The sequence below is a fragment of the Protopterus annectens genome, chromosome 3.part1, assembly GCF_019279795.1.
Source record: "Protopterus annectens isolate FY-2018-M chromosome 3.part1, PAN1.0, whole genome shotgun sequence".
Taxonomy (NCBI): Eukaryota; Metazoa; Chordata; order Ceratodontiformes; family Protopteridae; genus Protopterus; species Protopterus annectens.
The window spans coordinates 734,023,286-734,049,209 of record NC_056732.1 but is presented as its reverse complement, the minus strand read 5'-3'; the positions used below and the strand labels follow the sequence as shown (position 1 = coordinate 734,049,209).

Below are 25,924 nucleotides of genomic sequence, written 5' to 3'. Positions count from 1 at the left end.
TTTGGCACAAATGGACTGGACATTGATGACAACATCATATACTTTACTGTTGGTGAAGGTAATTATCCTCTTTGTGCTGCAGTTTCTTTCAGAAGTGACTGATTGTTTACTTCTTACTTCAACATTTTTATAGCTGATTATGTAAGATGGGTCGCTGTTGTAGTGTTTAGCCCTCTACCTGATATGCCAGTGACCCAGCAATAAGAAAAGGTATGGGCTCCTGGTGGTGCTTCTGTTAAAGGAAGGCAAGAAGTGTGTTCTGTGCAATGAGGGTGTGTGTGTGTGTGTGTGTGTGTGTGTGTGTGTGTGTGTGTGTGTGTGTGTGTGTGTGCAGCGTGCAGCGGTGCGTGCAAAGGCGTGTGTGTGTGTGTGTGTGTGTGTGTGTGTGTGTGTACTCACTTGCATGTGTCTCTATTAAGCAGTGGTGGAGATGAGTAAAAGCTGCATCACTGCATGCCTCGTCTTCATCGTCTTACTGTTATAGGTGGTGCACATGACACTGCAGACCACAGCTACACTCCCTTGTGGAAGGGAATCCGCCATCTGCAGATACGTAGAGCACTGATTCATGTTAATATTACTGCATGTCTGCAGAACTTGTTACACACAAGGATCACTAAACAGGAAAATGGATATAGAAATCATAAATGAATACAGGTCTAACTACTACACAGTAGGAGTTTGAAAATCTGTATGTAGCAGTATATGATAACAGGGATCTGGCATCCATTCTTGTATCTGTGTCACTTTTCTTTTCCCCTATCTTGCAGCTCCTGTTATATCTACCCTTTTTATTTTGTCCAGGCATCATTATATCAGGAAGTGAGAATCGGGCACGTGGAAATCTGGTGGTTTTGGCAGTCTGGCCTGGAACATATAATGGAAGATTAGAGACATTCAATCCTCTCTGGCACGCTGCAATTATGGTAATATTCAAAAGTTTTTTTTAAGCCCAGCTGAAAAAGTAAAAATCCTAAATAACCCTGCATAATGATGTTATAATCTGTAGATCATCTCCATGAAAATGAAGTTGGTAATATCTGCGTTCCAAGTCAAAATGGCTTAAGAAGCAGGCAGCTTGTGTGTTTGATCTGCTTTGGTCTGAAACTGTAAACTGCACTTCACTTTTAGAAACATAGCAAGATGTCCCTGGTTCCAGAATTTGAGTTTTAAATTTTTCTATGTATTTTCAACCAGATATAACCTACTAAATAGAAGTGCCTGTTTACACAGTGTTATGAGTTATGGTCTAGATAAGTGATGTGTAGTTAGTCACAAAATACTGCAAGCAGTGACTGTAAAAATCAAATCAAGGCCTAGAAGGTATAGTTAATTTCAATCTAGTGATGTAACGCACTCTGTCTAAATTTGAAAACAGTTAGTAGGTTACAAGTAACAAGGACATGTAACACCCTCTGTATCAAACAGTTGTGTCACTTCCAAATCTGCAATAGCGTATACCAGGCAGAATCAAATGGGGTCAGTGCAGTTAGGACCCTGGAATTTCCCCAAGGTGCAATAGCACCACAATAGCTATAATAAGTTTGGGAGTACAGTGGGAAGAGCTCCATCCTGTGGAGAATTTAGAGGGCTTGCCCTCTCAAGAAACTTATTGTTGAGACATTAATCAAAAACATTACAAAATAGTTTTTAATCTGCATAGCTTTCGGTGGAGAAGCTTTTGCTCAACTGTCTTTCAACCTCCAGTTCTCACTCATATTTGTAGTATCCACTTCTTCCATTGTTGCCCATTAAATTATCACTTATTTAGTTGCTGTTTACATTTTTATAACCTTGGTAGTGTGTAACCTCTAGTCTCACAAGCATTATTCACACACTGGCTGGTCAACACCTCATTTTTTTGTGTAGGGTGAGGGAATGCATTGTGTTTATTATAACATAGTTGGCATAATAGGTTACTGGTTAAACTGATAAGCTGCAAATAACCTACATCTTATGATGAACCTGGGGTATATTTTCTACAGTTTTCACTTGCATAACTTGTGACTGAAGATTCCAGTTCACCTTTGAAAACAGACACTTCCCTCAAATGATTAATGCATTAATACTCAAGTATCTATTTTAGGGCTATCTTAGCTGCTGCATTTTGCTGCTTATTATCTTCATTTTTATACTGCTGAATAGATTTGGAAAGTTTACCTCAAAGCTTTAAGGTTATCGGCTGCTAACATGCTTCCTTCAAAAGTCCTTGGTTTGATTCCTTAAACAGGCATTCCTTCTTGGTCACCTCTGGTAGTTGACATCTGAGTTACCTGATTAACAAATAAAAAAATTGCATTTAACAGGTAGATGGAAGGCGGCGTGTATAGGGTAGGTCTTATGACCTTAGGCTGTGTGTGTGTGTGTGTGTGTGTGTGTGTGTGTGTGTGTGTGTGTGTGTGTGTGTGGGTGTACATGTATGTGTGTACTGTCACTCTACATTTCCTAGCTATTAATTCTTGCACTAGATGTTTTCTATCATGCCAAAGTTAGTCAAATACCAGTATAATTAACATATGTAGATACTCACAAACTGTTATCCAAAGAAAACTAATGAAACAACAGAGCACAGGAGACCAAAATACCCACGGAAGTCCAGCAGTAACGTGTCTTCTTAACGCAAAATTTTATTAAGAACAAGAACCAGCATTTTCGCTACTAACAAATGTTGTAGCTTCATCAGAGAACAAACAAAGCAAAAAATATGTAGATGGTTGACACATTAAGGTTGAATATATGGAGGTGAGGGATTTTTCCATGTAGTTGTGGTTGTGGGGCTGTAGAGTTAATGCATATATACAAATATTTATATATATATATATGTAAAACTAAGAAGGTATGGTGCACCCCCCACCTAAATGCATGCGTTTATAATTTTTTCTTACTGTTATTTTTGTGAGAAGTATATCCCATGTCACTGTAGGAATTTCTCTAATTCTCTCTTTTGCTGTTTACATTTGCATGTGTATTTTTAGATGCCATACATTTACAACCATACTTAGGAGAAGTGGAGCTTGAAATATGGCAGCAGTTGATCTTTGTGTATTCAGTCATACGGGAGTGAAATATTGTGTCAGTCAGTGTTTGATAACATATATGTATCTCTCTCTCTATATATATACATATATACATAGAGAGAGAGAGAGAGAGAGGAGTGTATGACTTATGGTTAGTGAAATGTTCATCAATATACATTTCAGTAACTACAAATAAAAAATAGTATTTTTGCAGGAGAGCAAACCCCCTAACCCCCACAGCCTCCACCTCCCTGCATCTATAAATATACTAATTCCAAGAGTGTATAATGGTTATCCCCACATTCTCTGATTTCACTTTTACAGCTTTAAATTTTTAAATGAACTGATAACTGAGTAGGTGATAACTCAGCCAAATGAAGGAATCCCAAATTTCTACAGATATATATGTATATGTGTGTGTGTGTGTGTGTGTGTGTGTGTGTGTGTGTGTGTGTGTGTGTGTGTGTAAATATATATAGGTCTGTGTATAATATATGGTGTGAAGTTGTTAAATCTCGCCATTTATTCTCACTGATGGGTTCGGAGCCGATCTTTGGCTCCGACACGCCCGATAGCAAAGCTCAAGGTTTGCCAGTAGCTCGAGACCAAGCCCCTTATCCCACAATGCACTGCTGGAATTACTTCAGATCAAGTTTGCTGCGGCAAGAGAGATCTCGGTGATCCAGCTAGCTCGGACCATTTTCTGGGAAAAATTAACAGCAAGTCTATAAAAAGTTTTTTTTTTTGTTTAAAAAATATAGTGTGTGTTAGTATTAAGTCTTTTTATATTTACTCTATAGTTAAATACTTATAAATAGTTTAAAAGTTAGGGCCTTGTTGGCTTCTTTGTTGTGTGGGCCTTTAGCCCTTTTTTCTTCTACTATTAATCTTTATAATAGTAAGGCTTTTTATGTGGGCTTCTTAGCCCTATATTGTATCTATATAATACTGTTATAGATAGTGCCCGAATTGGGCTTAGTTGCTTGTGGATCTTTCAGTCACTAAGGACTTTACTAATTTTTGCAGTTTACTGTTGATGTCCTTCAAGGATGCATCTGCAGTCCTTACAAATGGGTTGTCCTGTCATCAGGCAGCCCTTCAGTCGGCCGGATTCCAAAGTCTGGGTCTGGCCTCGGCTGGGGTCGCACTTCACCCGACGTCACATCTGCAGTTCTTCGGGTATAAAGGCATCAGCCGACGCCATTTTCCTCAGTCTTTCTTGCCGCGTGGCGCCCGAAGCAGAAGCTGTTCGCAAGTGCCGGTCGGTCAGAATCAGAGATTATCACTACCGAATACTTCTACTACTACCGAAGACTTCTAAAAAGCTAAGTACCCCGTTGGGGACTCTTTCTTGCCTCAGCCGATGTCAGAAAAAGTGAATAACTGTTTAACTTGTGGGAAACAAATACCTCATAAAGATTTCCACTCTTACTGCTTACCTTGTTTAGGCCCAGACCACGACGTAGCAGCTTGTCTAGCCTGTGCTTCTTTTAACCGACGGACGCTTAGACGTCGGTCGGAATTTGCTGAGGAGTTTTTCGGCTCCGCTTTTGCTTACATTATGCCGTCGGATCCTCCAACTACGCAAATATCTAAAAAGCGCAAGGAAAAGGACCGACACTCGCGGTCCACGGTTTTGGCCGAAACCGCAGTTAAGCCAACCGCGAGTGTCTCGGTTTCGGCTGAAACTGAGCTCGCGGTTCTTCCTTCAGCCAAAAGCTTACCTCCTACCGAGGCCTCATCCAACCTGGTGGAATCGGCTACTGAAATCCCACCTGCTCTTGCAAGTTCCCAGGATTTATCTGATACTATCCCCTTGGATATTTCAACCCCTGCACGTGGAGCTGCTAGGCCACCTGCAACCATGTCGATTAAGGCCTTTGCCAGGGCTAAAGCAGCTAAATCTACCAAAACTGTGCCTGCTAAGACCCCCTCTCACATGCCTAGCTCTAGTTCCCAAATGCTTAGTCTAGCAGAGGATCTCATTTCTTTGATCCGGGGATCCCAACCTCACCCAGACAGGGCTTCTCACCCACCTCCAGAGAAGAGGCCTAGAGCAGAGCCCCCTGAGCCAGTTTCTACAGATGACTCCTCTGATGATTCAGATAATTCAAACCCTCCAGAGGGTCCTTTCTCCCCTTATGAAGACTCTGATGCTGAAGAGTCCATTCCTTCTGCCTCTCCGCCTGAGGAATTTTCCTTTGGGGAAACCTTGCATGCTATGAGGGAACAATTTCAGTGGCAGGGCCAGGATTTTTCAGACTCTAGAAAAAGGCTTAGAACCTTTCTGCATTTACCACAGCATAGGCCTTTAGCCATCCCTCCAGTTCTGACTGTTGTGGATGATGCATTTAATGATGCTTGTACTGCTCCTGATTCACTTCCTCCGGCCCCTGCTAAGCCCGATAGGTACTACAGGGTCCCGGACACACATTATCATTTGTATAAGGCTCCCTTTGCAGATCCCAAAACTATCTCCCAGGGACCTAAGGCTGTAGCAGCTACCTCTGCCAACCCCCCTCCTCTGAAAGGGAATCCAGGGCCTTAGAGAGATGGGGTAAAAAAGTTTACACTTCTGCTACTCTTTCAGCTAGGGCCTTGAACTGTCAATTCCACATGATCCAGTATCAAGAATTTATGTTAGACCAATTAACTAAACAGCTGTCCTCAGATGAACCATTAGACAAAAAATCTGTTCAGGAAATGGTACATAACATTCAGCAGGTCAGTAATTATTCCGTAAAATGCGGCTATGATGCACTGGAGGCTTCCTTTAGATCAGCCATGACTGGCACAGTGATCAGAAGACATGCATGGTTAAAAGAGCAGGCCTTACCAGACCATGTCAAATCAAAGCTACTAGATGCTCCCATGGACAAGATCAATTTGTTTGGCTCTCCTGCACAACAGGTGCTGAAGAAGATGGAAGAGAAGGCAAAATCTGTCCAGACAGTGAAAGATTTCTTACAGGTCCAACCTCCGAGGTTTAGCAGGAATTGGCCCTCCAAAAGTTGGTCCTTTCCAGACACCTCCAGAGCTCAGAGAGGCAGGAATAGGCGCTCAAGAGGCAGAGGTCAATCCAGAGGTGCCTACAGGGGACGTCAGTGGCAGGCTAACAACCAGTGAGGTACAGCCACAGATACAGCCGCCACCACTACTACAGGACAATCACAGTGACTTGGCTCTGGCACCGCCTACCAGGGAACAACTAGAAGCACCCTTAGGCGGGAAACTAGCCTTATTTTCAGTAAACTGGCATTACATCACAGGAGACAAGTGGATTTTGCAGACAATAGACCAACGTTACAGGTTTCACTTCCATACTCTACCAAAGAAGAGAGGAATGCCAAACCTTCCTCCAAATCAAAAGGCAGAAGCTCTAAAACAAATAACTCACTTACTAAGGATGAGAGCTGTAGAAAAGGTACCATCTATGGAGCAAGGACAAGGATTTTACTCCAGGCTCTTCCTGGTACCAAGAAAAGAAAACCAATGGAGACCTATTCTCGATCTGTCCGCTTTAAACACATACCTCATTGTCCCAAAATTCAAAATGCTGACCCTACAGCAACTTCTTCCCATGTTGGGCAAGGAGTCTTGGCTGGTAACTCTAGATCTCAAGGAGGCATACCTGCACGTCCCCATACGACCAAATTGCAGAAGATACCTCAGATTTCTTGCAGGATCAGAGCATTATCAATTCTCAGCATTGCCCTTTGGCTTATCTACTGTGCCCAGAGTGTTTACGAAATGCCTGGCATCAGTAATTGCTCATTGCAGGCTTCAGGGAATCCAAATCTACCCTTACCTGGACAACTGCCTGTTGCAAGCGGACAACAAAAACAAGCTAGCAGAAGACTTGAAAAGGGTCATTTATCTACTGCAAGCTCTGGGATACACAGTCAATATAAAAAAGTCAAGGCTGATACCATCCCAAAGGATAACCTTTTTGGGTGCAGAACTGGACACATCAAAACAAATGGCATTCCTAACAGTAGAAAAACAGGAGCAACTACCTCTACTTCTTGGCATTAACAAAGAAGAACCAGCTAACAGCAAGAAAAGTCCTGCAAGCCTTGGGTTTCATGGCATCCTGCATAATATTGGTTCCACATGCCAGACTGCATATGAGAAAGTTACAGTGGTACCTAAGGAATTTATGGTCTCAGCACAAGTACAGCCTAGAAACCCAAATTCCAATAATCCCATGCCTGAAGCAAGAATTCCAATGGTGGGCTCAGGCCTGTCAATCAAACAAAGGACTGCCCTTCCACAGCACTCAACCAAGCCAGACCATCACAACGGACGCCTCAGACCTCGGTTGGGGGGCGCACATGCTGGACAAGTGCATACAAGGCTTATGGACTCAAGACCAACTGCACCTACACATAAATCAAAAGGAAATGCTGGCAGTAAAACTGGCAATTCAGACATTCAGACCACTTCTTCGACAAGGTCAACTGTTGATAAGGACAGACAACACCACAGTTATGTGGTACATCAACAAACAGGGAGGCACACATTCGTACCCTCTATGCCGGATGGCAATGGACCTCTGGAATGTGGCCCTGAGCTTCAACATTCAGTTACAAGCAATTTTTGTGCCAGGAAAAGAAAACATTCTGGCAGACATACTAAGCAGAACTACCACGGATGCCCACGAATGGATGCTGCATCCGGACATCTTCAAAACCATTACAAGAAAATGGGGACTACCAGAAATACTTATTTGCATCCCCACGCAATCACCAACTGAAGAAATTCTGCACAAGGACGTACCACCCAATTGCTTGGAAAGTGGACCTGACAGCATATGCATTCCCACCACTTCCTTTGATGCACAAGGTGCTATTGAAGATCAAAGAGGACCGTCCAAGGATCATCCTGATAGCTCCGGACTGGCCAAGGCAACATTGGTACCCATTACTGAGGAGCATGTCTTGGGAACAAATATGGCCTCTACCCCTAGTTCCCTTACTGTTAACACAGAACAACTACAACACCCTGCATCCAAACCTGAAAACACTGCAGCTGACTGCCTGGAACATTGCATAACACCAAATAACCCAAATTTATCCCAAAGGGTTAAAGACATTATCTTGGAGGCTCGCAGACCCTCAACAAGAAAAAAATTATTCAGCAAAATGGAAAAGATATCACATTTGGAGTACTGCAAAAGGAGAAAATGTGTCACTGGTAAACATAGCCAACATCCTGGAATACTTGGCAGAGCTCTTCCACAACGGCCTGTCCTATTCTTCCATTAAGATTCATGCATCAGCTATTTCAGCAGAATACAACTTGGATCCTCCGGTCTTCTCACATCCTCTGCTCAGGCAGTTTCTGAGAGGAATTAAAAATGTAAAACCACCTAGGAAGCCACCATTGCCAGCATGGGACTTGAACTTTGTGCTAGAAAAGTTGACACTCCCTCCTTTCGAACCAGCAACAACAGCAGAATTACAATACTTATCATGGAAAACTGCCTTCCTGCTTGCAATCACTTCAGCAAGAAGGGTATCTGAGCTACAGGCATTAATGGCAGTACAGCCCTTCCTGATCTTCCATCAAGATAGAGTGTCCATGAGAACAAATCCTACTTTTATGCCAAAGGTGGTCTCCAGGGTATCTTTAAATCAAGCTATCCACCTACCTACATTCTTCCCCAACCCACAGAACAGGGGAGAAAGACTTTTGCATACCTTGGATGTACATAGACAATTACACTACTACCTGGACAGGACCAAGAGCAATAGAAAAACTGACCAGCTACTGGTAGCATATGCAACAGGAATGGAAGGAAAAGCAATTTCAAAACAGACAATCTCTAAGTGGATAGGAAATTGCATTAGATTTTGTTACTCCTACCATGGGAAGAAAACTCCAGAAAACATCAGGCCTCACTCTACAAGGGCTACAGCCACTACCACAGCTTTTCTATGAGGAGTGGCTACCAAAGACATTATTTTAGAGGCTGCTACTTGGAGCTCCGTGCATACATTTGCCAAGCATTATAATTTACCTTTATACTCCAGATCCCGAGCAGGTTTTGCCACTGCTGTTTTGCAAGGGATCTTAACTACACCATAATCTTATTTCTCCTCCTCCCCCAGTTTGGCTATGGTATTCTACCCATTTGTAAGGACTGCAGATGCATCCTTGAAGGACATAGTACAGTTTTGTACCTACCATAAATGTAGATGTCCGATAGGCATGCATCTGCAGTCAGGATTACCCACCCTCCTTCCCTCTGTGGTACTCCTAGGGTATTTGCCCATCTTGTAGCTGGCTGGGGGAATCTATTATGGTGTATTTGTTTGTATATATGTACATACATGCTTATTTTTTGTTTGCTCTCTACTATTTGGAACCATTTGCATTTATCCAAATTTAGCCTTCCTAGAGGGCACCTGGCATCTGGGGCAAGAAACACTGAGGAAAATGGCGTCGGCTGATGCCTTTATACCCGAAGAACTGCAGCTGTGACGTTGGGTGAAGTGCGACCCCAGCCGAGGCCAGACCCAGACTTTGGAATCCGGCCGACCGAAGGGCTGCCTGACGACAGGACAACCCATTTGTAAGGACTGCAGATGCATGCCTATTGGACATCTACATTTATGGTAGGTACAAAACTGTACTTTTCTTTTAAAGATGTCGGATGCTAAGGAGAAATCCCATCCAAAATCGGGATTCAAAAAATGCCCAGACTGTGGGCAGAAAATGTCCGTCACTGACGGACACATTCAATGTATCTACTGTCTGGGTGCTAAACACCTCCAAGACACCTGCAGCATTTGCCACTCCTTTTCTTCAAGAGTCCTCTTGGAGAGAAGGAGGAAACTTATAGACAGGGGATTGCTACAGCAATCTTTTTCTGAAGTTGAGTAGCCATGAGGGTACTAGTACGTCCTCCAAATCCTCAAAATCCAAGTCTTCAGATAAGGTCTCAAAAAAGGCTAAGATTTCAGAAGGAGGGTCATCGGTTCCACAGTCATCAGAACCTGATGATGGTTCAAGTAGAGCCGCTAGTTCGGGCATTGCTCTTCGAAGACAAGCCTGGATGCGTCTCTGTTCCTTTGCGGAACCCTTTAAGTCTTCCTTTATTAATACCCCATTTGATGGCTCATCACTGTTTGGGCCCAAAGTAAAGGAAACTTTAACCAGGTGTGAGCAGGAAGGCAAGACTTTATCTGCCGTTGGAGTCCATTTTTCGACCCCTACTCAGCCCTACCCCAAGGGCCCTAGGGGGAGGGAAAATGTGGTTCCAAAAAGCCCAGGCAGCCTTTCAGGACACACGTGGAGAAACCCCCTCTAGACGCAGAGGAGGGGGTATAATGGAAGACGCCATCCCCGTGGCAGAGGGGGTCTGCAACAACAGGGTGACAGGGGTCAGTTCTCAGGTCAGTCCTACCAGTGCCCCTGAAAGTGGGCCCAACTGTACGGCGCTGGAGGCAGTCGGGGGTCGCTTGTCTTTTACCCAGAAGCCAGACTAAACATAACATTGGATACGTGGGTACAAAGCATCATTTCCAGAGGATATTTCATACCGTTCTTTTCCCCTCCCATTCCTATAAAGAGAATCCCAGATGTTCCACCCAATCTCAGGGAACAAGCAATCGTAGAGGTCCGCAGATTGCTAGAAAAAAGAGTCATCCAACCAGTCCCAGCAGACCAAGTCGGATTCAGAACTTACTCAAGATTCTTTTTGGTACCAAAGAAAACAGGGGACTGGAGACCTATCTTGGACCTCAGCAGACTCAATCAGTTCATAAAGAAAGAGAAGTTCCGAATGGTCACGCTTCAGTCCATTCTTCCCTTCTTAGGGAAAGGCGATTGGATGTGCCCTATAGATCTCAAGGATGCGTACTATCACATAAAGATGAATGGACACTACAGAGATCATCTGCACTTCTGGCTGGGAGCCAATCAGTACCAGTTTTGAGCCCTGCCCTTTTGTCTCACTACAGCCCCCAGAGTGTTCACCAAATGCATGGCAGTGGTCACGGCTCACCTGAGAAGTCTAGAATTCCAGGTGTTTCCATACCTAGCCGATTGGCTCCTCACCGCTACCACAAGGCATCAATTGGCTCAGGCAACACAGTACACTCTGACACTCTGCCATCAATTAGGCATTACAATCAACTACAAAAAGTCTGCCTTATCACCATCGCAGCATACTGTTTTTATAGGAGCAGAGTTAGACACCTCAACTACCACTCTACGTCTCCCTATCGAAAGAGTCTCTCTTCTCCACCAAAATGTCAGCTCACTGGTGTCAAAGAACAAAGCTACAGCAGTGGAGGTATTGAAGGTACTAGGTTTGATGGCAGCAGCAATCCTGGCTATACCACTCTCAAGGATGCATATGCAAATTCTTCAATGGCTCCTCTTCGCTCAGTGATCTTACCAGAAACTACCGATGCACCACGATTCTTATCACGGATTCTTGCAGGAGAGACCTTCGGTGGTGGTTGACGTCTCTTCATGTCACAATCAGAAGACCCTTTACCCCCCCCCCAGTAGCCACTGTGACCATGGACGTTTCCCTGATTGGGGGGGGGGCATTTTCAGGGAAAGACTGCCCAAGGCATATGGACAGATCAAGAATCACATCTGCACATCAATGCTCTAGAGTTGAGAGCGGTACTTCTGGCATTGCAGTACTTTCAGGACCCTCTCCCTCTAGGGATTATTGCAATTCAGACCGACAACATGTCAGTAGTCTGGTACTTGAACAAGCAGGGCGGAACCAAGTCTTGCCCCCTTTGTCAAGAAGCCCTCAGGGTCTGGCAATGGGCTGTGTCATCCCAGTGTTTTCTGTTAGCAACGCACATCCCGGGGAAATCCAACATGATAGCGGACAAGCTCAGCAGGGCAATATTACTCTCTCACGAGTGGTCTCTCAAACAACAAGTTGCGGACTTGATTTTCCGTAAATGGGGCCAGCCTTGCTGCGACCTTTTTGCCAGCCACATCAATTCAAAATGCAGAAGCTACTTTGCCCTAATACCACCTCCCGGTCATCCCCCGACAGATGCACTTTTACACAATTGGCCCCCGGTTCTCCTTTATGCATTTCCACCCTTCCCATTAATATAGGAAAAATGCCAAAGAATCAGCAATAAGTGTCCAATCACCTCTGTATTGAAAAATAAATGTTTATTCCACAGAAAATATGAACTATATACACTTAGTGAAAATCATAAATGGTTAAGCGCTTTCACCCACCAGATAGTGGGCTTCATCAGAACACTGTTGTTAATGCTAGTACGCCTTATATTTGAAAGTTGGCGCCAAAATACCCAGATTTTTAAAGAAAGCAAAATCGCTGGGAAGGACTGTTATACTCATAGCCCCCTACTGGCCTTGACAAATTTGGTTTCCGTTTCTCCACCATCATTTGTTGGAAGATCCATGGATCCTGGACCCAGTTCTGGACCTTCTGACTCACCCGTCAGGGGACCTTCATCCTTCACTGCAGTCTCTGAGACTGACTGCTTGGCTAATCCACTTCCACTAATTGCCAGGCTTCATTCAATTTCAGAAGATACAAGACAGATTCTCTTGTCTCCTCACAAGCCATCTACCAGGAAATTATATGGCAGTAAATGGAAAAGGTTCTCAATTTGGGCCAACGCGCAGAACATTGACCCTTTCCGAGCTTCGCTTTCTTCGATTTTGGAATTTTTGACAAAACTTTTTAAGGAAGGGGCAGCAGCAGCTGCTACAGTTCGAGTTCAGTTAGCTGCTATCTCTAATTTTCACCTTGGTCTTGGTGGCTCAAATATTATGAGCCATAAATTATCTAAAACTTTCCTTAAAGGCATTCTTCATATGAGACCTCCGATCAAAACTCCCTTTTCTCCCTGGAATTTAAACCTTAAGCTGTCTCAAATTATTCTTCCTCCTTTTGAACCAGCATCTTCTTGTGATCTAACATTTTTATCTTGGAAAACAATATTTCTTGTAGCCATTACATCTGCCCGCGGAGTGTCAGAACTTCAAGCATTATCTATCAGACCACCCTACATGATTTTCCATGCTGATAGAGTATCTCTCAGAACAAACCCCTCATTTTTACCAAAAGTCTGTTCTGAGTCAAATATCAACCAGGTCATTGAACTGCCAGTCTTTTTCACCAACCACTCTAGCAAATTGGAATATATGCTGCACAAACTTGATGTTCACAGACAGCTCAGATTTTATCTTGACAGAACTAAGGATATTAGGAAATCAGACCAACTTTTTGTATCCTTCTCAGAAGCAAGAAAAGGCAATCCAGTGGCTAAAACAACCTTATCTAAATGGTTATCCGATTGTATATCCTTTGTTTATGAAAATGCGAGCATGCCATTAACACACAAACCTAAGGCTCATTCTACCAGAGCCATCTCTACGTCTTCTGCTTTTCAAGCTAAATTGCCCCTTGACAATATTTGCGCTGCAGCCACTTGGTCTAAGCCTCATACCTTTATCACGCATTACAAAGTAGATAAGGCTTCAAGGGACAGGTCTTCCTTTGGTTCTACGGTACTGAAGAACATACTCCCATGAGCCACCCAGGATTGAGGGTGCTAGGGACGCTACCCATCAGTGAGAATAAATGGCGAGATTTAACAACTTCACATAAAGAAGTTATGTACTTACCATAACGTTCCATGTGGGTTGTTTATCTTGCCTTTATTCTCACGTCCCTCCCTCCTTCCCCCTCCTGGCTGACTGTTGATTTAGAGGCTAGCACCATCGTGGTTATTCAATATTTCTTCCCCTTTGGGAAGTGTTCTTGCTAGAAATGCATAAAAGGGTATGTATAGGTTTGTGTATGTATATATATATGCAGCAAACAAGATCTGAGGTAATTCCAGCAGTGCATTGTGGGATAAGGGGCTTGATCTCGAGCTACTGGCAAACCTTGAGCTTTGCTATAGACCGTGTCGGAGCCGAGGATCGGCTCCGAACCCGTCAGTGAGAATAAAGGCGAGATAAGCAACTCACATGGAACGTTATGGTAAGTACATAACTTCTATTTTTATATATGTCCTCTCTATGTATGTATATATGCAAAAACATTGAAACACATATGATCAGCGTCAATATTTTGACTGTCAAATTACCAAAAACCCAAAAACATCAGAAATTTAAAAAGCCACAAAAAGAAAAGTTTCATTTTGTGATCTCTGAACCAAAACCCTACCAATAAATTTAGACCTAATTTGTTTAAGTATTGTTACTGCTACAAAAAGGTTTATTATATGGAAATGTATCAGGTAGCATTTATTGGGAAGAATGGACAGTATAGCTCCCCCCACCCCACCATCTTACTAATGTATGTTAGTCCTCACTCTAACCCTGCCACCATCCCCAGCCCTACACTTTAGAAAAACGATTCCCAAACACTGACACTCCTGAAGAGACTTGGATACACACCTCACAAATCAGCACACCCACACAACACTGAATCCGTCCCCTTACTTAACTTTAATCCACAGACACTCACACACACACTCTCCCAATACCTAATGCCTAAGCATTTGGACAATATAAAGGTTTAGGTACAGGCATTCAAAGCATACGCTTACCTACTGCAACAGACTTTCATTCTTTGACATGTACTGTGCTTGACAGGAAGGTCACTTGACCAGACTTTCACATAGTTCACTCTGCTGAGCAAATTATAATTCAACAAAGTAAACATAACCCACATATAAATTCTGTGCACGAGCTTACTACTGAAACCTTAACACTTACTGCCACACATCAAAACAATATCCTGAGACAACAACCCTGAAAAATTTCAAACTGTGAGACTCCCAAAGGGTGCAGATCCAGGAACAAGCACTGCAACTGGGTTTTGTAGGGGAGCATTTCCATCTACTCAATAGTGTTGTCCTCGATCTTGACGGCTGGCTGTGCAATCATGTCAGGATATTACTTTCTGATACGACAGTTTTAAGAGTTTTCATTAGTAAACATTGTAGTTGCATGCTTGTGCGCACACACACACACACACACACACACACACACACACACACACACACACACACACACACACAAACACACAGACGCACATATGCACGCACACACACACGCACACAGTCCTTCTCTCTCTCTCTCTCTCACACACACACACACACACACACACACACACACACACACAGACACACACACACACACACACACACACACACACACACACACACACACACACACACACACTATTTGGGAACTTTGTGCACTATCCAACTGCCCCAGAGCATTATCTAAGTGACTTGCTCAGAGTCAATCAGTATGCAAATGGAGGGGGGATCAAAATGCTAAACCAGGAAGTAACTCCTTAACAGCTTATAAACATAATCCTCTGTGCTAACCACTAGACTTCAGTATGTACAGAGCATGCCTCCCTATTCTCCCCATTAATTTCAACTCAACAACTATTTGTTTCTTTAATGTGCATGTAAAAATGGGATTGAATGTGTGTAGGCATCTAGGGCAACTACTAAGTCAGTATGTATCATTAAATCCAATTTGCCACCTGAGATAATTCATGGATCTCATGAGTGGCCTTAGCTTATAGGTAATCCAGGTGTGGTGATGTGAAGCTCCGGTATTGGTTAGCATATATGTAGCTGGAATTCCTAATTCGTACTGCTGAAGTATAGCATTAGATCTATGGGAACTATTTGTCTGAAATGAGAAAAAGACTGAAGGTAATCAATAGCTACTATTTAGGGCAGGCAATAAGAAAAATCTGGACCAATTGTCCTTATTAATAAACTAGGTTCATCAGCAAGTATGCCATTTATATAAAAGCCAACTGCTGCCAAAATCCCTTGACTAATTGATAAAAACCATGAAGGAATAATTGGGGGGATCTGATAAAAATTGAAAAATAGTATAATTGTCATTTACAGAAAGCATTCAGTATCACACAACATTACTTGTTGCACATCATGTCACATACACTAGTAAGAAATGCAATTAGTAAATGTTAAACTTTTTTTTTTTACTTTAATCACGGTGCAATAATAGCTTATATATTAGAATGGTAAAGTTAAGCCACATAACTTGGGAGATTTAAATTTCAGGAATGTTGTTTTTACTAAGCTGGAAGTTTGTCTCATAAAGAGAGGCTATGCAGAAGTAGTAGCTTTTTAATTTGTATTAGTGAATGAAAAGGAAAAAAATGGATTTTCTAGACAGAAAGCCCGATGTATGTTTCAACCATCAATCTTAAGGAAGGCACAGGCTAAATATAAGTTGATTCTTTTGAAGGTGGAAAATAAGTATTGGTTAAACAGGATACATATCTTATCCAAAGGAAGGAGAAATGTGTAGACAAACTAATTTTACTTATTACTGAAGTATATGAGTTTTGTTTTATACTCATATTTAGTTGGGAGACGAATGTGTAATAGTCTCAAAATATATCACTCAGAGGAGTAAGTAAATAAAAATCCTCTCAAATGGAGGTTGTCTGACATTCAGATATAAAATGTTTACACTGAAGTACCCAAAACTTTGAGTAATATCAAGGGTGTATGAAACTTTGATAGAATTTATGTTAAACCTACATAATTTATGTTAAACAGTAGTATTTGCAGTACATCATATGCTGCCCTCCCTCCTCATAAGAGCAAAAGGGTGCACAAGTTCTTTTAACTCCACTCTGTCAGCCACTGCTACATGGTGCCCTATGCAGGGATTATGTTTCCTTTTATAGGAAGACAGTGTAGAGAAGATATTCTACCTGTATAACATAGTTTCAGTGCATTCACCAATGGTATTGTAGTGTGTCATATAATACAATAAATAATTTACTGTACCAATTAATTGCAGTATGTAAAGTTCCTCCTGAAATTTATAAAATGAATAACATAATTATCCCTTATATCCTGGTCACATTTCATAATTCAGTTCAGTTTCACATCTATGCTTTCTTACTATTGACAACCTAACTGAATAGGATCTTGTGGGATCTAGCCGGTAAACAAATGGCAAGTAAAACAAAAGTTATGTCTTCTGCCAGCATTGTAAGATGCTACTCTATTATAGTAATACATAACAAATAGCAAGAAAATATATTTGCAGTAGTCTTTATCAAGCAAACACCAACAAATACTTATCTAATAAAACCATATAATCTACCAGATGGAGAGACCAGATGATCTAATAGTCTGTTCTTAACAACAGAGCAAGTACAAAGTACCATGTCTACATATTATAATTGTGCTCACACATACATACGAAAACTGACCGAACTTAGCACGTAGGATAACTGGGTTAATTGTAAGTAAAATGGCTGGTATTTACCAAATTCATTTGTTTATAGTGCTACACACTACACAACAATTTTCCAGCAATAAATATTAATATTCCTACTACCAGTCAGAATTTACAGTGCAAAAAAATGTAATAGCACCTGGCACACTTTGGCTGTACAGATAATTATGGATCAGATCATGGCGTGATGAAGTCAAATGTCATCAGAAATACTCTGTCTAAGGACCTAGACCTCTTCTGCAACATGAATAGAACTGTTTGGAGGGACAGGTATATCTCACAGAGGATACTGCTTCTCTGGAATAGACTCCCTATCAACATAAAACAAACTTCATCCTTCATATTAAAGTACAACTTGGATCTATGCATTGGAAACAGAAGATTTGCCCCAGGACTGCACCTTGTACTAGTAATGGACAGAGGCATGCTTTATCCCATACATGGGTCCCCATCAAATTATCAATGGTATGATCCCAGTTATTCTCATTACAGGTTATATATAATTATCAACCATGGGATGGGTAAGGCCAATCTCCAACCAAATAAAATAGGTTAATTTGAACACAAAAAGGGAAACTGGCTAGGCCTAAACTGGCCCACAAAGGCAGCTAGCCCAGTACTTACCTATGAACCTGTAAGAGCACTGACCTATAGCACAATACTCAACATTTATTAGAAGCTTTGCTGAAAATTGCCTATAAAGGTATAAGGCAGGAAGGTTACCTTCTTTTAATGATCATTTTGGGAACAACAGTATAACTTTAAGAATAAATAGTAAATGGTGGTATATTTAAATTACTACAAGTGCACCTTTAATGTTTATTAATGTGAAAATATATACTGTATAAAATGTACAGTATGCTGACATCACAGTACAGTGTATCCTTGGAAGTGGTCAGACAATTTTGCCTTAAATATTGCCACCTTCCTGTTTGCAGAGATCCACAATACATTGTTATGTTATACTGTAAATCTCTGCAGCATATGATTTAATCAGTACAGTTTTTTTCTAAGGTGCGTACAGTATAAACGCAATATATACCTGATTTTGCCATTGGAGCTCAGATTCAACCAAGTCAACTCCATGGGCAGGAGAGTTTAAGTGAGGGATAAATGCAGGTGAAACATTTATGATACCACCAGGAGATTTTGCTTGGTACAACCGGTAGGTATTCATGAAGCCATGCCTGTGAGTCTGCTAGATCATAAATGGAATATAAAGGTAAAGTGTTAATATGCCAGTCCCACAACATTCTCAGAGAGTTTGAGTTTGGGGCTTTGATCTTTGATGTACTCCAGGAAATGATAAGCTTATTTAAGAATTACCTGCTTGTCTTTTCATGTACTCCTTATAGCTGATTCAGCTCTTGACCTGCCTGCCTTACCATGATGTCCCTCTACTTGATTTACTCCTGCAGTGCTATATCTACTAATGGATATTTTTTTTTTTTTTTTTTTGCAGGAAAGTACAGTCCCACGCACTCACACCTCCACTTGCTAAATATACTAACTCTGAGTAAAGGAAGAACATCCCCATTGCCTAAATGTGCAATGTCAGTGACAGTAATTGAGAGTATGGAGGCAAAGGGGAAAAGGGAATGAGTCCCATTTGTCGAAATACTTTATGGAGTGGATGTTCTACTTTGAATTCTGTAATGGTAAAATGGATGGTAGAATAGTGTAGACAGGTAGTCAGACAGCAGTAAGTTAGACAGATGTATTACAAAACAGACCCATTGCTAGATCTAGCCTTCAGCCTAACTCTGGAAATCATATTTTGTCTCCACTAGAGTTACTTGTAGGGTTCATCAGTAGAAAGATCAGTGCAGTTCGTTGATACCTTCCAGCATTATGGCACTATCACAATCTTGGTCTAAGTACATGAAGAGTGTTTTACAAAGAAAATAAATTCTGTGGGAAAAAGTGACCCTTAACTAGATGATGGGAGAATGTCAGAGTAGTCCTATCATTTGTCAAATCTGTTTCAAGATGAATGGAGATCTGGGGAGAAGGCTCCAGGATGTCCAAGAGCTCTGGCACTTTTGCAGTCACTTGCCTTAGACACAATCCTTGCACCTGAAGGCCTCATCCATCTGTGCACTCAAAGTAGTACATTGGACACTTTGAACCAGCATCACCCCTTAGTGAGGGATCCCCAGTCTCCACCAAAGATTAACTTAGTGTGCTTTATTCTTAGATGGCTGGTTTCATGTGAGAGCCATCTGGTGAAGGTTTCCTCATCCACACAACTTAGAAGGAGGAAATATTTTCCATGGCCCCTGTTCTGATCCCCACAGCCATCTTATATCTGAGAAGCAGCCACAGTGCATACACACTCTTATGTATGTGTTGTAATGATGCCTCTGCTACACTATGCACAGCCTGGTGGGCATGGGTGTCTTGACCTAGTTGTTGTATGCTATGTCTCCTGCTTCTGCTAGAAGTCTGGTACATACATCTCCCTCCCCCAGCTCAAACAATGTTTAAACCAGCATCAGCCATTCTCTCCATCATTTGCCTTGTTAGCTGTTCCAGCAGTCAGGCTTGAAACTGAACCAGGGTTACTTGGATCACAGTCAGGGGGCTGTATCCCTGTACAATGCAGAGCCAACTCTGATCCTTTTTTTTCTTTGTGTGTGCTAGTTAATAAAGATTTAATATGTTATGGTCTTTGTTTTCTTAGATTCAAAAACAACAGACAAGCATCCTACTACTTTGTTATGTGTCCTTTGTAACATCAGACACATGCTAGTTATATGCTAGACCCATAACCCAGAAGTCATTGGATTTGTACCATCCTCTGCTATGCAAGAGGGAGTAAGCTTTTAACGCTACTCAGGTTTTGATGCATCTGTTCTGTTTCACCACTACACAAGCATATTGCATGGTCCCACAGAGGTCTTTGTGATGTCCCTTTTATGTTAAGTTTCATCCCCTACAAACCATCAAATGGATGAGAATGTGAGAATCCACTTCAGATTGTCCCAAGCAGTGTGGATACTCTGTCTCACCCAATGAGTAACATATTTGCCAGCTGCTGAGATGGAGTTTGATAAGAAAAATCAAGGTATTAGTTGATATGGAGGAACAATTGTTATTAGTTTGGTGTGGTTTAGGAAAGATAAGTGCATTATCTACAATATGCCAAAATAATTCTGCTGTCTAGTGAAAGGAAGTGATGTATCTTTGTGGTCACATGATAAGGGCAGTTGTATTTTGGACAACCATTTCACAGTGCCAAAGACCATGATACAATTAGATGTGTTAGAATTAATTGTTAATTTGTTATTAGAACACCAATTCCATAACAGTAGGAAGTCCTTTTTGTAGGGCAGAAAATAGATACTGTAATGACTTATGACCTATATTTAGCACAGTATCATTTGCATACATGGCGAGAATCAAAGTTGGTAGGCCTCATGCTGGATATGTATGTAAAGTGAAAGGAAAAGTGTTCTTAAAACCTTGCTAAACACCCTAACCAACATGATGATGATTAGAGTGCTATATATATATATATATATATATATATATATATATATATATATATATATATATTTCATTATATGAATTCTAGTATATCTCATAACATGATATATTTTATTCTTCAGGTGAGTGATGCCCAGAATGTTGTGCTCCAGAATAATGTAGTAGCTGGGTTTGAACGAGCTGGTTATCGAATCGATGGAGAGCCATGCCCCGGTAAGTCACTTCAGTCTCTGAAAGCTACTCTTGTTACTTAAATGAAAATAGCAAAGTGATCCATGGTTAACTGACTCACATCTCCATGACTACATTTTCATAGCCTTTTTTTAAATTCAGTTTGCATGCATTTTATTTCTTTTAACCTAACCTCTATGAGTTAAGAACGACATGATTTGGACTTAAACCAGGTGCTTAATGCTTTCCTTTCATAAAATAGAACTTTTAAGTCCTGTTACTAAAGTCCTGCATATTTTCATCATAGTATTTAAGTGACAAAATGTAATAATTTATTTTTACCACCACCTCTGCCCCCCCCACACACCCCCAACTATATATTCTAACTCCAGAGTCGCACTACAGTGGGGAAAAGGGCATATGCCTTTTAATTGCCCTACAGTGCTCCACACACTGCCAGTACTCATAGTCAATGAAATGAGTTTTAGGTCAAGTGAAATTTAGGTGAAGTGAAGTTTAGGTGATTTTGTCTCAGTCAAATGAGTGTCAGGCAATTGGAAGTTAGGTCAACTGAAGTAGATCCATATATATATACACACACACATACACACACACACACACACACACACACATATATATATATATATATATATATGTATTTGTATTTATACTATGTATGTTCTGTTTTTTAGATTCTCTGCCTTGTCAGGGATGGCTCTTAATTCCTCTCCCTCTGAATAGCCTAGCTGGCTTTCCAGCAGTTCTTAATACATTTCCCCTTAAGGTGGTACAAAAGGATAAAAATAAGGAGAGGGGTAATTGGAAAGAGAAGAATTTTGTCATTCAGTAGCCTACAAAATCTTTATGGTATTTATAGTAAACACATGTGACAATGTAGGCAGCTTTTGAATTATTTACCCACCATCCCTAGCGTTATGGTGTTCTTATACTTGGTGGCTTTGCAGTTGTCCAGCCATACTGTATATTTGATCTCTGACACTCCTCCCAGTCTAGTGTCATTAGTTCATTCAATCTAATAGAGAACACTTGTGAAGGCCAACCCACTCAGATTCTTAACGTTGAATTAACTTCTGTTCCAGCTTTCTCCATTTCCACTTTTACTGAAAAAAAAATTCTAAGTTTGCTTCCCCCCTTTCCTGTGGCAGGTCTTGTCCAGATACAGATTTGCTGTGTCCAGGACTGTTTATGAGCTCCTGAGCCCCCCCCCCCCCGCCCACTTAACTAGGGTTAAACAATTCCTGGCGCCATAAAGTCTGTTCTTCAAATTTTCCCTTGCAGCTAGACAGCTTTTTAGTTTTAGCACTCAAATCTGTTTCTTTGAGCTAAGCACTTGTTCAGAACTCATTGTAAGCACTAAATAAGTTACAAATTACAACAGCACTCAACTTTCCTCACTTGTCTAGAGGAAAACAGTTTTTAGTACTTAATAAATAAGCACCTATTCAGGCATGTCTAAAGGTCAGCTCCCGGTGTTTTCTCCTGTCTACCTGATGAATCTTGGCATCTTGGGAAAACGCAGCAATTGCCTCATGTACACAGACAACCCTCTCCTCCTACCCCCCAACACTACGACCTGTGAGAGATGCTCTTATATAGCCAAACTGGAAGCAAAGCTCTCTTCACCAAAGACTGGACGAGACAGTCAAGAGGAGAAGGTAAACACTTGCACCGCACCACACTCATCACATAGTCCCTTAAAACCTACACCACCAAAACACACACACATAAGCACAAAACACACACCTACATTCACGGACGCTCTCAGTAAAAATCTGCCCGAACAACCGAGACCGCCAAAGCAGAAATGCAAGCAACCTCCACCCCCCCCCCTACACAACACAAATGACACATAGCCCACATACACTCAACTACAGCCCATAAGGCATAACGTACCCAACACTCTAGTCATAGGTGTCTCTATAGTCAGGCACACTGATGTTCCACTCACCAGGCTAAACAAGGAAAAGGTTACTGTCAGCTGTCTTTCAGGTGTCAAGATCCGACACATAACGCACGCACTCAGGTCACTCCACAACAAGTACAAATATGACTCTGCCATTGTCCATGTTGGTGTGAATGACCTGAGATGTACCTCCCTGGACTACATGAAAAGAGACATGGAGGAGCTCTCCGATCTTGTAGACCAGGCAGGTATGACCCTAGCCCTGACTAGCATCCTGCCATCACCCAGAATGATACCACAGTACAAGGAGAAATAACTGACTTTAACAATTGGCTAAGCTTCTGGTGTCATTCTAAGGGAATCCAGTATCTGTCTGCCTGGGATGACATGATCGACAAACCACGCTGCTTTGCCAGAGATGGCCTACACCTGTCGCCCTTGGGATTCCAGATACTGGCAAAGGCTCTTGCCACCTCTATAGTGCCTTTTTTAGGCAAGGTTCAAATAACAAATTCACCACCATAGCAGGTACAAGCAAGCAAAATCTGAGGGTAATGCTACTCAATGCTAGAAGTCTAAACCTCAAACTGCGCTCACTCGAGGCACTCCTTAAAATGGAGAACATTGACATCCGTGCAGTGACAGAGACCTAATTCAAAGCTCCAGAGAGCACCCCTGCATTACCAGGCTGTAATTCATACCACACTTTTCGGCCACCAAACCCGGACCTTAATACTAAAGGTGGAGGCGTGTCCATATTCATTAAGGATATCCACACCTCCAAGCTAGTTGCTCAGCATAATGCACCCGAGATTATCCAAGTTCAGCTAACTTTGGGCAAAACCGCAATCCAGATTGTAGCTTGCTACAGACCCCCCACCATGCCCCAGGTTTCCCACTCCTCTTTTCTTGATACACTGGAAAATATTAAGGTACAACCCAGCACTCTAATAATGGGTGATTTCAACTACCCTACCTTTAACTGGGAAAACTACTCATGTACCAACTCTTTTGCTCAATGTTTTCTGGAAATCATCAATTTGAATGCCTTGGATCAACTTATCCACACCCCCACCAGGGGCAGCAATATCCTAGACCTGGTCATCACTAACAAGGGTGACCGATGTTCCACACCAGAGGTCAGCTCTTCGTTGATCAGAGCCGATCACAAGCTAATCACCCTAGACATTCACATCCTGCTCCCAACCCCCCCCCATTAGGAAAACAACTGTAAAATATTTCTCCAAAGCCAACTTCACGCTTCTTAAGACAGAAGTGGCAAACTTTATGACACCCATGCAGATGGACAATAGAGGTACGACTGCTGAATCCTACACAAATGCATTTTACAAGCACTTACAGGAGTGCATGGATCATGCTATCCCTAACAGAACCAAGATGCTATCCTCCAAAAAAAAGGAAGCCAATCTGGTGGTCTTCTGCCATAAACAAACTCTACAACAGAAGAAAGAAACTGTTGCAAAAAAGAGTAAAACCCCACGATTGGAGGAACTCCCTGGTCAGCCTCAATAAGAAGCTGAGATCCCTCATAAAATCCTCCAAAGCTAGTTATGAAAACAAAATCGCCACTGATTCTAAAGGCAACCACAAAGCATTCTATAGCTATGTCAAGAATCTCAGTAGCAACACTCAGATCTGCTCTGAGTTACAACACAATGACACTAAATATACAGAACCAACTGATATTGCCAACATCCTGGCAGATAGGTTCAGTGCTAACTTTACCCCCCTTTCACCCCCTAAAGGGCCCATCTTTATACCGGAAGAATGCAAAGATCCTGTAATCACGGCTGCACATGTAAAAACCTCACTCTCCAAAGCCAAGAACACAGCATCTATGGGACCTGACAACATCCCAGGCTGCCTTCTACATGAACTATAGAATGAACTGGCACCCCACCTAAGTACCATGTTCAATCATAGCCTCACCTCAGGCTTTGTGCCCATTGAATAGTGCACCGTGACAGTTATCCCACTCCACAAAGGGGGGCTACAGCAGACCCCGGGAACTACTGCCGGATTAGCCTGGTCTGCAAGGCCATGGAACGTATCATCATGGAACTCAAAAACAAAGACACTGGAGATCTCCAAACTCTGGACCCCACACAGTTCGGGTTTGTAAAAGGCAGATCATATCTCCTAAACCTGATAGACTTCTTTGAAGTAGTCACCAAAGCCATAGATGAGGGTAAGGTGGTTCACACAGCCTATCTAGATCTCGCCAAGACGTTTGACACCATCCCCACTCTGGAATTATAGATAAACTCACTAAACAAGGTATAAATCCCTATGTCACAAGATGGGTTGCCAACTGGCTTACTGACAGAACCCACACTGTGAAAGTAGCAGACTCCAAATCAGACTTCAGACCAGTGACAAGTGGAGTACCACAGGGTTCAGTCCTGGGTTCTCTACTGTTTGGTATCTACTTCTCTGAAGTACAGGCTAACACAGAAGGTCTTTGGCTAACTAAATTCACAGATGACTGCAAACTAGGAGCCATAATCGGAACTCCTAATGATGTGGACATCCTACAAAAGAGCCTCACTGAGACAGATGCCTGGTGTCAAAGCCATGGTCTCAAGCTCAATGCTAAAAAGTGCATTGTCATCCCCTTTGGTAAAAACTCTGTACCCATGAACTACCACATAGGCAGTAGTCTACTTAACACCGAAAGTGTGATAAGAGACCTTGGGACACAGGTGGACAGTAGTCTCTCCTTTGATAATCACATCACCACAATGACCAGGAAATCCTTCTACGTGGCACACCTCATCATAAAAGCTTTCTCATCCAGAAAAAAAGAGGTCATTGTTCCCCCTCTACTCGTCACTTATTAGACCCATTATAGAGTACAACGCCCCTTTTGGTATGTACCTCACAAGACATCTACAACAACTGGAAAGGCCACAAAAATATCTCACAAAGAGGATTACTGGCCTCAAATAGATGCCTCACTCAGACTGTCTTAAAAAACTCCAGCTTTACTCCATCGCATGTCGCCTACTCAGAGGCAATCTCT

General features: G+C 42.0%; 2 protein-coding genes across 2 annotated transcripts in view; both read left to right on the top strand.

Annotated features, from left to right (window-relative positions):
* The window catches only part of LOC122797719 (fibrocystin-L-like), a 184,003-nt gene extending 165,205 nt beyond the window's left edge, over nt 1-18,798 (top strand). Inside the window, exon 11 of the mRNA XM_044066250.1 lies at nt 18,760-18,798. Within this exon, the coding sequence (XP_043922185.1) occupies nt 18,760-18,798 (39 nt within the window). The remainder of the gene's footprint in view (nt 1-18,759) is intronic.
* Nucleotides 6-25,924, top strand: part of LOC122798278 (fibrocystin-L-like) — a 399,773-nt gene continuing 373,854 nt past the window's right edge. Inside the window, exons 1-3 of the mRNA XM_044067090.1 lie at nt 6-58; nt 805-926; nt 20,909-20,999. Of these exons, the coding sequence (XP_043923025.1) occupies nt 924-926; nt 20,909-20,999 (94 nt within the window). The 5' untranslated portion in view covers nt 6-58; nt 805-923. The remainder of the gene's footprint in view (nt 59-804; nt 927-20,908; nt 21,000-25,924) is intronic.